The 16,584-nt window shown below is 55.3% G+C and overlaps 4 protein-coding genes across 4 annotated transcripts; 2 read left to right on the top strand and 2 right to left on the bottom strand.

The window, feature by feature from the left end:
- Positions 1-443: 443 nt before the first annotated feature.
- Positions 444-3,210, bottom strand: GCG54_00014810 (putative secreted glycosidase; the record flags this gene model as incomplete). The annotated part of the gene is made up of 5 exons (XM_045414631.1): positions 444-1,516; positions 1,566-2,682; positions 2,742-2,752; positions 2,804-2,908; positions 2,964-3,210. Coding segments are annotated over 5 exons (2,553 nt in total), but the record flags the coding sequence as incomplete, so codon positions are not given.
- Positions 3,211-5,600: 2,390 nt separating this feature from the next.
- Positions 5,601-7,201, top strand: GCG54_00014809 (Meiotically up-regulated protein; the record flags this gene model as incomplete). Its single annotated transcript, XM_045414630.1, has 2 exons — positions 5,601-7,048; positions 7,114-7,201. The coding sequence occupies 2 exons, from the start codon at positions 5,601-5,603 to the stop codon at positions 7,199-7,201; spliced, it is 1,536 nt and encodes a 511-aa protein (XP_045260752.1).
- Positions 7,202-7,530: 329 nt separating this feature from the next.
- On the bottom strand, positions 7,531-11,228 carry GCG54_00014808 (putative E3 ubiquitin protein ligase; the record flags this gene model as incomplete). Its single annotated transcript, XM_045414629.1, has 4 exons — positions 7,531-9,883; positions 9,932-10,391; positions 10,446-10,645; positions 10,729-11,228. The coding sequence occupies 4 exons, from the start codon at positions 11,226-11,228 to the stop codon at positions 7,531-7,533; spliced, it is 3,513 nt and encodes a 1,170-aa protein (XP_045260751.1).
- A 2,619-nt stretch (positions 11,229-13,847) lies between these two features.
- GCG54_00014807 (Polyadenylate-binding protein cytoplasmic and nuclear) lies at positions 13,848-16,174 on the top strand (the record flags this gene model as incomplete). The annotated part of the gene is made up of 2 exons (XM_045414628.1): positions 13,848-16,003; positions 16,054-16,174. 2 exons carry the CDS (start codon positions 13,848-13,850, stop codon positions 16,172-16,174), a joined length of 2,277 nt encoding a protein of 758 aa, XP_045260750.1.
- Between the last annotated feature and the right edge of the window lie 410 nt (positions 16,175-16,584).

Genomic DNA, 16,584 nt, shown 5'->3' with positions numbered 1-16,584 from the left:
ATGCAGCCAGTAGGCAGCGAAACACCAGGTAGACGGCGAGTAAATCCTGCAAGCTCGTTTGGCAGCTGAAAGGTACCTCCGTATCAAGAGCAACGAACCGTGGACCGGGAGAAGCCGAGTTACTTGGAGTATTAACCGTCTGCAGCACAGCGCAAAGAAAGGGCTTGGAGGGCTAAGGTCTTTCTTTAGCTTTCTGGGGTCCCGGGCTGCCAACGTCCAATCAGGGAGCTCAAATTTCAAATTCCAGAGTGGGTTCCTCCGATGTCGTCTCGGTCACAGGGACACAGGCGCCGTCGGCGTAATGCTCGTTTTTGCCGAGATTGACGTTTGCAGATGGAGACTTATGTTCGGCATCATGATTTTTTGGCCGACTTCTATTACTACGAATGAGCTGTTTCTATTGCTGCAGGGCTTTGCTCTGCTTTGTGCGTGCTACACCGCGTCTACTTGTCCCCGGTCTTCTTGCCCTGAGTGCGCGTCGGAGCGACCTTTTCTGGCGATGACGGGTAGCTTGGTGGCTCGTCTGACTGCTTGGTGCCCCAGTTGCTTTCTGTCGAACCCACCGTGAACTCCAGGACCCCGCCGTGGTAGAAGAAGTCGTGGGTGATCCAGTTCTTCGTGTACGGCTCCCCGTCCAGCGTTGCGCTCTGGATGTATATGCCCTCGGCCAGCTCTTTGGCGTTCGCAGCCACCTTTCGGATAACGGCGGGCTTGGCACCCCGCGATTTGATCCGGACCTCGGGGAAAAAGGGCGGGATGAGCAGGTACACGTCTTGCCCCGCGACAGGGAAGAATCCCATCATGGCTAGACCGCTGAAGGCACCCATGGCGCAGTCGTCATTGCCGGGGATCCCATTGATGCTGGCGTTGAACTGGGACGGGATGTAGCTTCGGGCGGTGCGGGAGCTAAGCCCGGGCCGGCCGGCGTAGTGGAACTGGAAAACGGTCAGGAAGCCCTGTTCGTTTCCCATGTAGACGATGTTACCGCCGTGGTAGTACTCGAGCCGGTCGACGAACGCACCCCGGCCGCCCATGAGCTCCATCAGCGTGTCGTGGTCCTGTGGCGCGAAGAACGAATACAGCCACGGAGAGCCCTCGTACGTCGACTGCCAGGTGTCAAAATAGCAGAGGTGCTGCTCCGTGTTCGGTGAGCAGATGCGTGTGTTTTGGTACTCGAACGAGCCGTTGATCAGTCGTGGCATCAAGAACCCCTTGTACTTTGTCCTGTCGATGGCCTTGCCGTCCTTATTTTGGATGAGATCCACCTGATCGGGATTCCACAGGTTCTGCCAGTTGGCGCTGCGTTGCATGTACTTCGCATAGTCGTCGTCGAAGCCGAGACCCTTAGCCATCTCTGCTATGCAGAAGTCGTCATACGCGTATTCAACAGTTCGAGATATCGAGCGGCTGTTTGGTCCGCTGGAGATCTTGTCCATGTGATCCTTGGCGATGTACCCTAATCCGAACCAACTTTCGAGGTTTCCGCGGCCTTCCACGCCAAAGTTCTGCGGTGCAACTATATGGCAGCATCAGAGGAGCTCTCAATCATATTTAAGGCTACTTACTCTCAGCGTCGGAGACCACCGCCTCGTACGCCGTCTTCCAGTCCACACCGTCGCTGATATTCTTCAGATAGGCGTCAGCAATGACGATGTCGGCGTTGGAGCCGCCCTGACTGTATCCTTTGCAGAACGACATTCTACAGTCGGGCAGCTTGCCAACAAATCTGTAAATGTCCACCAATGCTCTGACCATCTCAGTTTGCGCGACCGGGTCGATGATTGTGAGCAGGGGATGCTGGGCACGAAAGGAATCCCATATGCAGTAGAAGGAGTCAAAGTAAGGTTCCTTCGACTCCCAGAGCGGGTTCTCCCCGGTATAGTTCTGAGGAGAGAGCATGCTTCTGTAGAGTCCAGACCAGAACGTGATTTGCATGTCTTTACTGACGCCTGTGGAATCGACCTCGACGGTGGAGAGCTTCTCTGCCCAAATGGATCTGGCGGCTTTCACGGTTCCGTCAAAGTCGAACTTTGGGATCTCGGCTTCCGCGTTCTTGCAGGCCTTCTCCACGGAGATGAAGGACAGGCCGACGCGGGCAAGGATTTGCCTCTTCTTGGGACGCTCGAAGTGCAGCCACGCGCCGGCGGCACCCGTCGGGTTGTAGAAGCCCCTGGTGAACTCTGAGAGGTGCTTCTGGTCTTCGTGGGCGTTCTCGCCTTCAAAAACCCCCGACTTTCGTATGGTAGCCCCTCGGAAATCGGCACAGAAGAATGCCGAGTACGTGCCTTGCCCAAACGAAGGCCTGAACGTGCCATCTCCTATGACGCGGCCGTCTTCATAGACCTGAATGCCGCCACTGGACCTGCTCTGGGCGATGTCGGTGAGATCAATCAGTATCAGCGGGTTGCTCACGGCGGTGATGGTGTCCTTGTTGGCCACATCCTCATACGTAACAGTCTCATTTGGTGAGAATGAGAACCGGAATAGGGTCGTGTGCTCGCTGGCCGTCATCTCGGCCCGAACACTATTGGAGAGGTCGACGGAAAAGTAGCCGGGGCTGGCTCGGACAGAGTCGTTGACACGGTAGAGACTTCTTTGCTCAGTGGTGAACTTGCACATTGTATAGTTGTCGTTTGGACACCCGGGATGGACAAATAATGGAAAATTTCCGAGAGACGGTGACTACGGATGGTGTCAGCCTGGCTCTCTTGATTGAGGTCATTCATGGCTTGGTGTCTTACGCCTCCAGTTCCTGCTCAGAGAATTAGCTGACAGTCGTGACGGCTACAACAAGCCTACTCACCCGAATCATGTAGGTGGGAGAAACCCGTAATCTTCGAATTATCGGAAACCCAACCCGCGGCGTTTTCAGCACGAGAGTCGGTGTCCGCGCCGGCTTTGGCCATGCCTGTATTTCCTCTCAGTGACCGTGAGCTTTACGTATCAATTACAATGTTACCAACCATATGGGAGTGTCGCGCCGGGAAACACATGACCGCCGTTCACAGTCCCAATCAAGGGATCTATGTATCTCAAAACGGGATGTTGAGTATGCAGACTTGACTTGGAAAAGATGAGTGCAGCCAGTCCACCGGCGCCCGAGATAGGCCACCAAAGCACGAGGCAGACGACGACGAAGGCGAACACCAGTAAACGGACTGGCCTCGATAGACCGATGGCAGGGACGAGGACAGCCATGTTGAGTGGTGGGTCTCAGCGACAGCGGCAAGAGTCGCCGAGATTGAGACACGGAGGGTTCGGTAGAAGATGCTGCCCGTCAAGACGCCATGCGGTTGGAAGAACTTCTGCCACTTCCCTTGATTGGCGTAAGCTGCTTACTGTTGCCTCATCCAGATGCTGGCCCCTGCAGGTGTCAGAGCAAAACCACGAGGTCTGGCCAAGAGAACAGAAACTGGTCAGCGAATTGCGCAGAAGCCGGATCAGCGCAAGAGTTGTCCGCCGCGGATAAGAAGAGATTGAAAGACCGGGGAAGTTTTGCTGGCTAAAAGACGGTTTGGTTTTTTCTTAGTCTTGACGTTGACGTAGTAAGGTTAGGATCATGGAGTGTTTTCTTGGCCAGGAGGCGGGCGATCGCCGTGGAATGATCAACTTCAGCCGAAGGTTAGGTAGGTCTCGCGTCTCGTAGTGGACGGCGTCCGCCAGTCTTGGCTCCGGCACGAATGAACAGGTATGTTTTGCGGCCGGTAAGGTTCGAGCATCCAGAGTCAAGACATCGATGAAGCTATGATTCGGGGGGCAACTGGACACATGTGCTGCTATTTGAAGACAGGCGGACCCTGTCCAGAAACGAAAGACGCCCCAGTTTCCAGCACGATGGGATAGGAAGGAGAAGGGGCGGGGGGGGGAGAGCAAGGGCAGCTGTAGCAAGGGGTGGTCTTGTCTCGCGTCTCGTCGATGGAGCCACGCACCATTTTTGGGTCACTTCATTTCTGGAAAGCAGTGAGAACATGTTGCTAAGTGGTTAGTTAGCTTCCTCTGGCTGACGGAGAAATCTGGCTGCTGCAACCATCCCGTCAGCTGGGCATGCACGCCAGACGCGCCGATTCAGATGGGGATGCGGAGGACGCGGGCTTGTCCGTCTTTGGTGTATGAAGAAAGTGGAAAAGCAACGCCAGACACGCTCGCTGCAGAAGGTCTGACAGCCACCTGAAGCACGCTCTCAGGGCTGGGCGATGGCAGGCCGCAGTGCACCCGCCATCGCCTAGTAGCAGCGGGACCGCAATTAAGGTTAAATGTTAGTGCAACTCGTGCCGTTTTGCCCATCGTTCCTAACATGGAATGCCTCCGGTAAATTACCCGAGGCAGCACTACCCAGGGCAGGTCCTGCATCTTCTCCAATTTGGCCCCCCTCGTCCTTCTTCCCTCCTCAACCCCACTCTAGCTCTCTCCTCAGAGGTTGATACTGCGATGACAACCGCCTTATTTTCTCACACACATCCTTACCATCGAGCACGGTCCGAGACTCTGTAACGGCAACGTCGAATGATGGGCAAAGTCTCTTGTCTAATCGTACTCGTACGTTCGACTCTCCATGCCCTGGCAGAGCTCGTCCCGACTTTGGGTAGTCTTCCAGCAACACGTCCAAGCGGACCACCCTCATAAACATGAATTGAACACACAAAAAGCATCTGCGAACGCACCAACTCATGCACAGCGTTCCTTCCGGAGACTGCCGCGTCAAACCACGGAAGACAGCTTAGCTTCTGGAACAATCCTTTGAAGGTTCCAACAGACCCGTCATACCAAGTGTTCAACCCGGCAGTGGAACACCTCCACTCCTCCATCCCAACGACAGCATGCCACATCGGGAGAACCACCAATCCAATGCGCCAAGCCGAGTGGTTGCCGTTGTCCGTCTCTAAGCATGGGGAGATCCAACTGCATGACGGCGGAGAACCCTGCTCAAATCCCCTCTAGCGAATCCCACTTTCATTACTCAAGCCATACCAACTTCTGCCCTCCCGCCGGCAATTCTGGTAGGAATGTGCCTGGTACGGAGGAGACACCTGTCAAGCGGCTCAGTGTCCCATCTCGTCTGAGAACGCAGTCTGTCTCTACTCTGGGCGATGAAGCCCGCGGGAAACATTCAAAACGAATCAACTGGCCTGAGCTTTGGACCTTATGCCTGCCGCATAAGCTCTTCTCCATGCTACTAAAACGTCGCGGAAGCCCACGACTTTTTCTCTCACTGACCTACGGTTGTTGGTTCTCCCGCCTGATCGTGTTGTCTCCTCATCACCTCCTCATCCCCCACTTTGGTGCTTACAGTTTGGTGGACACTAACACGCAGAGCGACATCATAATCCGCTGCAATACGACGACATACCATACAACGTTTCCTTCCCCCGCACACTGATCGTCCCCGCCCAACACCATTCTAAGGTCACGCGAACCGGTTCATCTCGACCAGGACAAGCATGACCGGCAGCTAGTCTGACTACCGTCCTCTCCGGCCTTCATAAATATGCCCTGCCCGCCGACGGCCAGGCATCGCGACGTTTGGCGGCCGTGACCGTGACCGCACCTTGTTCGAATACTCGTCCAGATTCGCCGGCGTCTCTCCACGGCCAACCATCGCCATGGCTCCCTTCTCCAGACTCGTCTTCCTAGCTGGCCTGGCATCAGCAGGTCTTAGGCAAGACTGTCCACACTACACCGACTATGCCGCAACTCCACATGAGCCCTTCTCAGACGGCGTTCACAAGCTTGCCTATCAGCGTCCTCCTCCAGAGTGTCGCACGTCAAGCTTTCCAGAGGTTGAAAAGACCATCACCGAGATGAAGTCTCTCATCAAGGATCCGGATTTGTACCGTCTCTTCGAGAATACGTTCCCAAACACCCTTGATACAACAGTCGCCTGGCAAGGGACGGCCGCTGGCGACGCGAACGAGGAATTGTCGTTCGTCATCACCGGCGATATCAATGCCATGTGGCTTCGCGATTCCGCCAACCAGCTCCAAAGCTATCGCTCCCTGTTAACCCGCAACTCGTCCTCGAACTCTTTGGCGTCTCTCTACCGCGGCCTCATCAACCTACAAGCTCGCTACGTCTTCAACGCACCTCACTGCAACGCCTTCCAACCTCCAGAAGAGTCCCAAATCGCCCCAACAACAAACGAAGCCGGCGGGTCAGACCATGTCGTCCCCGCGTACCCTGCCTACTCGTACTTTGAGTGTAAATACGAACTCGACAGCCTGGCCGCCTTCCTCCAGATCTCACACGACTACCACACGGCCACGGCGGACAAGGACTTCTTTGCAAAGTTTCAATGGCCCAAAGCCATGGCCGTCCTCCTCAACACCACCGACGCCCTGCTGACGGGAACCTACGCTGCGGACGGGACCCTGAACCCCTCCCCGGCCATCTTCGAACGCCGCACGACCTCCGCCTCGGAAACGCTCTCGAACAAGGGCAACGGCGCGCCCACGAACGGCGGCACCGGGCTCGTCCGCAGCTTCTTCCGCCCCAGCGACGACAGCTGCATCTACCAGCTGTTCGTGCCTGCCAACATGATGTTCTCGCGCTACCTCAACTCCTGCGCCGAGATCATGGACGGCATCGACAAGGGCATGGCCGAGCGCATGCGCGACGCCTCCGCCCGCGTCAAGGAGGGCATCGAGGCCCACGCAAAGACGACGCACCCCACCTTCGGCGAGATCTACTCGTACGAGATCGACGGCTTCGGCAGCCACAACCTCATGGACGACGCCAACATCCCCTCCCTCCTCTCCGCGCCGCACTACGGCTACCTCTCCTCCAAGGACCAGGTCTACCAGAACACGCGCAAGTTCATCCTCTCCCAGTCGAACCCGTACCAGATGCGCGGGCCGGTGCTCAACGCCACGGGCGGCCCGCACCTAGGGCCCGGCATGGCCTGGCCCATGGCGCTGATCGCCCAGCTCCTGACATCCGACGACGACGACGAGATTTCCAATGGGCTGAGGCAGCTGGTCAGCTCGACGAACCAGCTGGGCCTGATCCACGAGTCCGTCAACAGCCACGATGCTTCGCAGTGGTCTCGGTCATGGTAAGATTTTGCCTGCGTCGTGTTCATGCTATTAGCGAGGAGAACGCTAACCGTTGGTGCTATAGGTTCGCGTGGGCAAACGGTCTCTTTGGACAGATGATTCTGGACCTGCGTGAGAGGAAACCCCACCTGCTCGAGAAGAGCTACCAGTAAAAAGCCAATCTTCGAATACAATGCCGTCTTTGTGTACAATCCGGAATGGGACGTCACTGCCAGAGAGGACGCAGTCCCGTTTGAACATCGAAGCTACCTGCACATAGCGTCTTTGGACCTCTAATTATATAGATCAGATATGTAGATAACTTCAATGAAGCAGACTCGACAGTCACCGCAAGGGATGAAGTGCCCGAGCCCAAATTGCTGCTCTCATGCACCATCAAGATCACATCGTCAGGCAACATTGTCAATAGTGCATTTACATTCCTATCTTCTCTACCTCGCTTCATAACATCATGCATTCGCTGTTCGAGCTTGTGCTTCTTTTAACTGAGGTCAAAGCCGGCCCCGGAAGAAACGGCGTAGAGTAGCTTCTTCCTCAGCGTTTCCTCGTCCTTGTATCGCGGCAACTTGAGAAGATTGACACATGTACTCGTGCTCGGCAACCTCTCCTGATCCTCGCCTCCATCACGAATGCTGAACCGAGGACTTAGTTGTGAAAAGCCCAGCAACGGCGCTCGCGGCGTGCTGGTGACGTACTTGAGCACATCCCGACGCTCCTTATCCGAGAACCCAGCCATGACCTTCCAGAAGAGTTGGACCGTTGGGTGCTCCAGACCGTCGTCTCCAACTTCGTACAGGCCCGAGTAGATGGTGTTCTGACGCAAGTCATCAATGTCGATCTCGGAGCTGTCGCCGCCGACGAGACGCTGTATCTCGTTCTGGTTAAACATGGAGAGCCAAGATGGGGCTATGATGGAGCGCAGTCCACGTAGGAAAGCAGCCGTCTGTTGCGCGGGCTGGGCGACTAGGCGGTGGCGCGCGACATAAGATATGTACAGCAGGCGATTGTCGTTCGTAACGGCGACGTTCTCGCCGTTGGGGATGAGATTTCTGGAAACAGTGCGCACGGGTTCTCCTGGCAATGAAACCTGGTCGGTGATGGTAAAGTCAAGCGCCAAGTCTGCGACGTTGCTAGTAAGGTTCTTCAAGTTCAGCATTCCCTGGTAAAGCTCCTCGTCGAGATCTCGTAAATCGTTGACGTTGCCTCGGTAGCTGTTTTCCCCGGTCTGACCAGAAGTCCACTTCAGCAGGAAGAACCCGGCAAATGCAATGTCAATGAGGATGCCCTCGTACATGCATTTGCCCACGATTCGGCCGAGGAACTCAAATTGCCGTAAAAGGTCTTGCACCTGGTCTTGCCAATCTGCAGAATTCTCTGGGTATCCGGCTCTTCTCATAACCTCTTTCAACTCGTCCATTGCGGTTGGGTTAGGGTATAACAGGCCTTGACTGTTGGCTGTGAACAATGAGATGCCTTCCATTTTGCTGAACGCTTCTGTTGTAACGCTGGTGAGAAATTCTTTTGTGACTCCACCTCCATCGATACCTGCTTCAATCGTGTCGAACTGGTCTACGAATTGGATTTGAATGGGTTCTTTGAGGCCCTCTCCCAGCTCATAGAATTGCTCAAAGGCATCGCGAAACACTTGACCTCTTCTGATCTTGCCGTGATGGCGACCAGCTGGGCTTCTACCAGGGGATCTTAAGGGGTTGTGCATCATCATCATCCTCCACTGCTCTGCGTCCATGCCATCCCGACGCTTATGCTTGTCAAGGTAGACGAACTGACGGAAAATTTGAACACGGGTATCGAAGGGGATGACAAAAGGCATGTGACGCAAAATTTCCAGCTTTGGTCCAATGACTGCTAGGAGGCGATCTCTTTGCGCCTTTCGCTGCTGGGACCGTAGCTTTTCGATCTGAGCATGACGCGAAACGCGCTGACCGGCTACGGTATGTATGAAGCTGCCCCCGATGTTGGCGTCTTCGTCAATCTCCCCATCCTCGTCATCGCTGGAGTCAGACATTTCGTTCTGGCGTTCCTGTTCGGCGACCACGGCGCTAACAAAGCCCTCCATGTCGAATTTCGATGTCATCAGCCAATGATTCGGTGGTAAGAACGGCCGCCTCGAGTCTCGCTCGTACAACAGTCGCAACGCTGAAGTAACAATACTGCGGAGGCTGCCCAGATCAAGCCTTGTATCTGACGAAGTGGATTTCGCGTTCTGTGCTTTGGCATCCTTCAATGTCTTTGAGGCACTGTTTCCAAAATAGGATTCAAGTTGGCTCATGGAAACCGGCTCTGAGTTTTGGATGCCCTGCTGAATATCTTGTGCGTTGTAGTGGAGAGCAAAGGCGAGGTGCTTCAGAACGATGCTGAGGTCTTCCACTTCTTGCCGTGACAGGCCGCATGACCGCAGACGAGAGGGCTGCTTGCTACCCTGGAGTAATGATGGGGAAATGCTGCTGAAGAAGTCTTCATCGTCACTCAGACGAAGAATGAAAGTGTACAGTTCGAGAAACAGGAGCATCAGCCGCCATTCCTGCTCGCGTGATACGTCGGCAGACTTGGATTTTGAGAGGTAGTTTCGTACCAAGCCGACAACAGACGTCGAGTCCCGCAGGACTTGTCTGTAAATACTGGTCTGGCTCATAGCTTGCCAGAGAAATTTGATGGTCGGCAAGGTGCCCACGTTTGAAGGAATGTCGCCCAAGAACAGTCGCATGCGAATCTCATCGCCATTCTCGGGAAAGCATCGGAGCAGTGTGAGAATGTAGCCGGATAACAGGCTTGCGCTCTCGAATTCCTGGGATGTGGATCTAGATCCAAAGTTGCTGCAGCGTATTAGCAGTGTTCGACAAGACGGGTAAGGGTTCACTGACTTGGTGAGTTCAGCCAGAAGAATGGATATGCCGTTCCTGTCCACCAATGACGTGAGTCTTTGAGTAACGTATAAGGGTAGAGGCTGGATGAGTTGGTCATCAGCGCTGTTTGAATCAATGGTTGACGAGTTGGGTTCAGCGGGCTTCACAGATAGTCTGAGGCTGATATCTGCAGACAAACTTGAGAGTTGCAGGTGCAGTGCATTCAAATGCTGCAGTCCTTGCGACTTGGCACCACTCCCTTGGTGAAGCCCAATGAAATGTGCAAGGAGCCACAATTGCTGGTCACGGCTAACACCATTAATGCGTCCGTCCCAGTATACCTCGGTGATAGCTGTCGCGAGGCGGCCAAGGTCAATATTGCGGGAGAATACCTCCGCATGCTGCTCGACAAGTCTCAAGTCATGCTGTGCGAGGAAAGACAGTGAAAAAGCTTCGTAGGTAGCCAAGGGATTGATGTCTGCCGGACTGTCAGCAAGCTGGCACATGTCAGAGGCCGGCTGGACTACCGTACCGTTCCCGGAATTAGCTCCCAGTGGCATTAGTACAGCCCGAGAGATCACCTCCAAACCAGACTCATCAAGGTCTGAAGCGCTACTTATGTCTGCAAGAACCGTATAGTATTGCCGAAGAGATTTAGAGATCGATTCGGGAGTAGCACCGACGATTTGCGTCAGGAGGTTTAAGAGCAGTTGGGCGTCGTCGTGTTGGTCACTTCTGAATTGGTCAGCTAAGCCTTGGAAAGGACAGGACATGAGCTGTCTCAGAGATCCGTAATTTTGACCGATGTTACTTACTCCTTCTTTGTCTGGCCTTCCAAAGCCTCTACCAGTATGCGGACGTATCGTGCCAATCTTGAGGGAGGTAGTCGGTCGGATGCGAGGCATTCGAGGTTGGTCGAACTCAGTTCTCGTGAGAATCGAAAGAGACGCTGCAAATCGTCGGCTCGGGTGGGCTGGAAGGTTGTCAACAGCAGTGGCAAAGCCATCGAAAGTCTCTGCTGTGTACCGAAGTCTGAAGTTGCCGAATAGAGAGCGTCAAATGATTCCCTTCTGGAGTCTCGAAGCCGCCTCCTGGCCCTATGGCCCCTCCATGTCTTTTGAATCTTTCCTGCTGCCTTGAGCTTGTCACGATCCTGTTGTCTTTGTGCTCGTTCGGCCTGGGCGTTAGAGACCGTTTTGGAAGCTCCTGAACCTGCGGATGGTGTCCATGATGTGGCGGCGAAGGGGTTGAGGTTCTGCCCGCTGAGGTTCACGTTCCGAGGACGCCTGGAGTTTCCTGTGAAGGTGGGGAACATGTTGCCTCGTGGAACGAGTGTCGTTCGAATAATATGATGGTGGCTAGTATTATCTCATGTCGCAGCAAAGACCAGCGACGGAGCTTTGGGGGGAAGCAAGCTGAGGGCAATGTCGAGGGATGTCGCGGACGCAGTTGCCTTCCAGAAGCTTCAGGTTCGGATGGGTGTATGTAATCGATGTTGACCTTCACAATCGGCGATAACGCGGGACTTGAACGGGCAGTGACGGCGCTGGAGGGGAAATGCCGTAATTCGCAGGCTTCAGACTAAAGCCCCAGTACCTCAGGTAGGTACCTTAGGTACCTAGCCCGGTACCGTACCTACCTTACCTCAGAGGGCTAGTGGGGTCTAAGGTAAGCTGGACTTTGGACGCTGGAGCTGGTCCGGGCTTGTCGAAGGTTCCGGCGCACGGGACAGGTGCTACGTTAGCCCCATTGCTGCCACGGGGAAGGTACCACTACTGATATCGATAAGAAAACGGGAGGCTCCGATAAGACACCTGGGGAAAGGGCAGTAAACACGATGGGGGGACACACAAGCGAGGTAGCGACTGATAGACTTCGGGCAAAGAAAAATGATATCGCCCTGAATTGGAAGAGAATGTTGCATCCAAGCAGCCTGGTCAGGGCGTTGCATAGAGTACTAGCTGACCGTTGCTCTTGACCAGTCCAAACGAAACAGAACTCAACCTTTGCCAACGGCGTTTCGCCATCAAGGCTTGGCTGACTCGATATTGCAGCTCTGCACTGCGCCTTTACTCGTGTAAGTGTCGGTGTGGAAACACAGCGAACCATGAGGCCGGTCAAAGAGGGTGAGGGAAGGGACAAATGCTTTGCAGATGCTCGCGACAAACCAGACTTCAAGCACCAAGACTGGTTCAGGCTCAACGCTTGCTTCTGAACAGGTTCGTCGCAGCTTGTTGGTTGGCGCTGAGCCGGCCATCTTCCAGCAAGGGATCAAGCATCGTTCGGCTAAGCGGACTGGTCGGCCGTTGGCGGGCAGCATGGCACATCGAACGGATCAAAAGACGCACATGGGTTCATCCCCAAGAATGTTACTCGTGCCTGGAGTAAACCAACCGTCTCGCATGTCTTGCAGGTCCACGTCCTACCGTCCTACCGTCCTACCGAGCCCTCAGACTTGAACGTCTGAGTCTAAGGCGGCAGCTAAGGAAGTGATGGAAATGTAAATGCCGGATCTGCACCTTGAGCGGTTCGGCACAGACAGGCGCCCATTTGTTTGGTATCGAAATTGCAACAACACAGCTGCGCAGATTTGGAAATGAGCAATGCCCCCTGACGTTGTTGTGTTGCAAAAGGCTCAGCCAGTCGTGCCTGCGTCAGTACCTGAACATTTCGAGCGAGGCAGGCTGTATGGGAACATCGCCATGGCAGACAAAACCAGCATCTACTCCTCCTCCCCCTCTTCCTCCTCTACCTACCTTAGAGGCCTTACTCTGTGGAACGGCCCATCGTCTGTCTGCTCTTGCTTCCTCTCTTCACAGGCAGGTCCACCAGCTGTTTGGGCCAGTCCACAAGGGTCGAAACCCACCGCATAAAATTTTCATAAAATGATGGGAACCCCACATGGGATAGGCCGGTACCTGAGGGCTCTCAACCGTTTGTACCACGGCCACGGGGACGCCTGTGCCCGCTAATCCTTATCGTGAGGCGGCCGTGAGTCGCTGCAGATAAAGATAGTGCTCGCTGAATTACTTGCGCCTGGCGCGTGACAGTGACTTTCTGCGCGCCGTGGCCAAGTACCCACGTCACTAGCACATGCCCTGGTCGCCCCTCCACACCCCTCTGCAGAGAAAAACTGGAAGGCACACTCGGTTTTGCACTTTCCTGTCACTGGTGGGCAGAGGTGGGAGAGAGCAGAAAGGCCGGTTCTCACCCTCCACCGCAGCCAGGCCAGAGATCCAGTAAAAAAAATAAAAAATCCATCTCCAAAAGCCACACCATAGAAATTTATTTCTCTCCGCTCCTCCTCTTCTTCTCTCTTCCAACAACTACACAAAACCCTATCAACAACCCCCTTCACATCCAAAGAGGGTCTGACAAGGAGTACGTCTTTCGTACTTGTTCTCTGTCTCGCTCACTTTCTTCATCAAGAAAAAAAACTTCAAAAAAAACTTGAAAAACCCCCCTCAAAATTTCCCACCTCCATCTACGGATATCTCCTCCCCCTCCATTCGCAAGAAAATCCCAAGAGGCCCTTCTCCGCCCCTCATCCTTTTCTTGCTTCACCACCGCCCTTCGCGCACCTGCCTGTCAATCTTGCATCAAGTGCGTATCTTGTGTGTCGGTCAAACGTCACGCATCCGAATAACCTCATTCGACAAGAAAGGCTTTTCGCTGCCTCTTCAACTACCCTTATCCTCCGCACCGTCCAGGTCTCGTCACACGACCCATCGTCAGATTCTTGACTTGGTAGGTGCTTTTTTTTCCCTCATCCCTCCCCCTCACCATACCCACATTCACACATTTGGAGGGGTTGCGCCTTGGCCCTCTGCCTCATTCTCATTGCGATTTTTATCCATTTCAACGTCAAGATCGTCGCCTAACCCAGCCTTGCTGTCGCAGTATCCTTCCCCGTGTCAATCTGAACACCGATACAATGGCTACTGCTACGAACAACGGCGCTGTCGACCAGCTTGCCAACGACTTGAGCAACGCCTCGCTCAACGGCGCTGACAAGAACGCCCCCGCCATCAACACCAATGTTGAGGCTCAGGGCGACAATGCCGACGCCGCTGGCCCTACTCCCACCACCGCCCCTCACCCCCAGGCCTCCGCCTCCCTCTACGTCGGCGAGCTCGACCCCTCCGTCACCGAGGCCATGCTCTTCGAGCTCTTCTCCCAGATCGGCTCCGTCGCTTCCATTCGTGTCTGCCGTGATGCGGTTACCCGCCGTTCTCTTGGCTACGCCTATGTGAACTACAACACCACCATTGACGGTGAGAAGGCTCTCGAGGAGCTCAACTACACCCTCATCAAGGGCCGTCCCTGCCGTATCATGTGGTCTCAGCGCGATCCCGCCCTCCGCAAGACTGGTCAGGGCAATGTCTTCATCAAGAACCTCGACGTCGCCATCGACAACAAGGCTCTTCACGACACCTTCGCTGCCTTCGGCAACATTTTGAGCTGCAAGGTTGCCCAGGACGAGAACGGCAACTCCAAGGGTTACGGATTCGTTCACTACGAAACCGACGAGGCTGCTGCTCAGGCCATCAAGCACGTTAACGGCATGCTCCTCAACGAGAAGAAGGTCTACGTCGGCCACCACATCCCCAAGAAGGACCGCCAGAGCAAGTTCGAGGAGATGAAGGCTAACTTCACCAACGTCTACGTCAAGAACATTGCCAACGAGGTTACTGACGACGAGTTCCGCGATCTCTTTGCTGCGTTCGGTGACGTCACCTCTTCCTCTCTGGCCCGCGACCAGGAGGGCAAGAGCCGTGGTTTCGGTTTCGTCAACTTCACCACTCACGAGGCCGCCGCTAAGGCCGTTGAGGACCTTAACAACAAGGACTTCCGCGGACAGGACCTGTACGTTGGCCGAGCTCAGAAGAAGCACGAGCGCGAGGAGGAATTGCGCAAGTCTTACGAAGCTGCTCGCCTGGAGAAGGCCAACAAGTACCAGGGTGTCAACCTGTACATCAAGAACCTTGACGACGAGGTCGATGATGAGAAGCTCCGCACTCTCTTCGCTGACTTCGGTCCCATCACCTCCGCCAAGGTCATGCGCGACACTCCTACCGACTCCAAGGAGGATGAGGAGGGCTCTTCTGAGGAGAAGGAGAAGGAGAACAAGCCTGAGGCCGAGGAGAACACCGAGGAGAAGGAGGGCTCTGAGAAGAAGGAGAAGAAGTCGGACAAGAAGCTCCATGGTAAGAGCAAGGGCTTCGGTTTCGTCTGCTTCAGCAACCCCGACGATGCCACCAAGGCTGTCGCCGAGATGAACCAGCGCATGGTCCACGGCAAGCCCCTCTACGTCGCTCTCGCCCAGCGCAAGGACGTTCGCAAGAGCCAGCTTGAGGCTAGTATCCAGGCTCGCAACCAGCTCCGCATGCAGCAGGCCGCCGCCGCCGCTGGCCTTCCCCAGCAGTACATGCAGCCTCCTGTGTTCTACGCCGGCGGCCAGCAGCCCGTCTTCCCCCAGGGCGGCCGTGGCATGCCTTTCCCCCAGCCCGGCATGCCCATGCCCGCTGTTCAGGGTGGCCGTCCTGGCCAATTCCCCGGTGGCTACCCCCAGCAGGGCGGACGCGGCGTTCCCCAACAGATGCCCCCCGTCTACGGTATGCCTGGCCAGTTCCCTCCTGGCGCTCCTTACCCCAACAGCGGCAACCCTCAGTTCCTTGCTGCAATCCAACAGGTTCAGCAGGCTACCATGAACGCCGGCGGTCGCGGAGGTCCTCAGGGCGGCCGTGGTCCCGCTCCCATGGCTGGCATGCCCGGCCCCGGCATGCCCGGCTTCCCCCCCAACGCCCGCCAGGGTGGCAACCAGCCCGGCGCCGGCCGCGGTGCTAACCCCAGTGGTCCCCGCAACAACGCTCCCTTCCCCCAGGGTGGCCGCGGTGCCGCTCCTGCCCAGGACCTCAACAGCTCCAGCCTCATCCAGCAGCAGCTCTCCTCCGCTGCTGGCAACCCTGGCCAGCAGAAGCAGATCCTTGGTGAGGTCATCTTCCCTAAGATCCAGGCCATGCAGCCTGAGCTTGCCGGAAAGATCACCGGTATGCTTCTCGAGATGGAGAACGCCGAGCTTGTCAACCTGTGAGCACCACTTTAGCCCTATGCAATGATTTACCACTGACACGATGCAGCATCGAGGACGAGTCTGCCCTCAAGGCCAAGGTCGACGAGGCTCTCGGTGTCTACGAGGAGTACATCAAGAACCAGGGCGGTGAGGAAGGCGAGAAGAAGGCTGAGGAGACCAAGGCTTAAACTTGGTCCTTCGGATATCACGCAACGTCATGAGCATGATTTTTTATGTCAACATACCCTTGTTACCCGGCATCCTTTCTACCTCGACTACTGAGCAATCAATGACGCTCAGGAAGTCACTGCTCAACACGGATTGGGAAAAGTTATTTGGAATGAGGCGGCATTATCGACTGCATTTTTAACGGCAAAGGGATTTCGACGACAGCTAGTCACCTCGGCAGATGGTTGCTGAATTTGTGTTAGCATCGTCCCCTACGGCCGGCATGTATGCTTAGGCTTTGGTGGGCAGGAAGACTGGCGGTAATCCAGATGGGTGTCCGGCTCTCTTATCCCCAGGAAGGTCTCGTTGGGATGCGTCGTTTGCTACCCCGCACTATGGTTCCAGGAAGGCGTTTTACGGTTTATGTTTA

Source organism: Colletotrichum gloeosporioides, assembly GCF_011800055.1.
Source record: "Colletotrichum gloeosporioides strain Lc1 chromosome Unknown consensus_66, whole genome shotgun sequence".
NCBI lineage: Eukaryota > Fungi > Ascomycota > Sordariomycetes > Glomerellales > Glomerellaceae > Colletotrichum > Colletotrichum gloeosporioides.
Note: the sequence above shows the minus strand (reverse complement) of the source record. Positions and strands in the feature narration are given on the sequence as shown.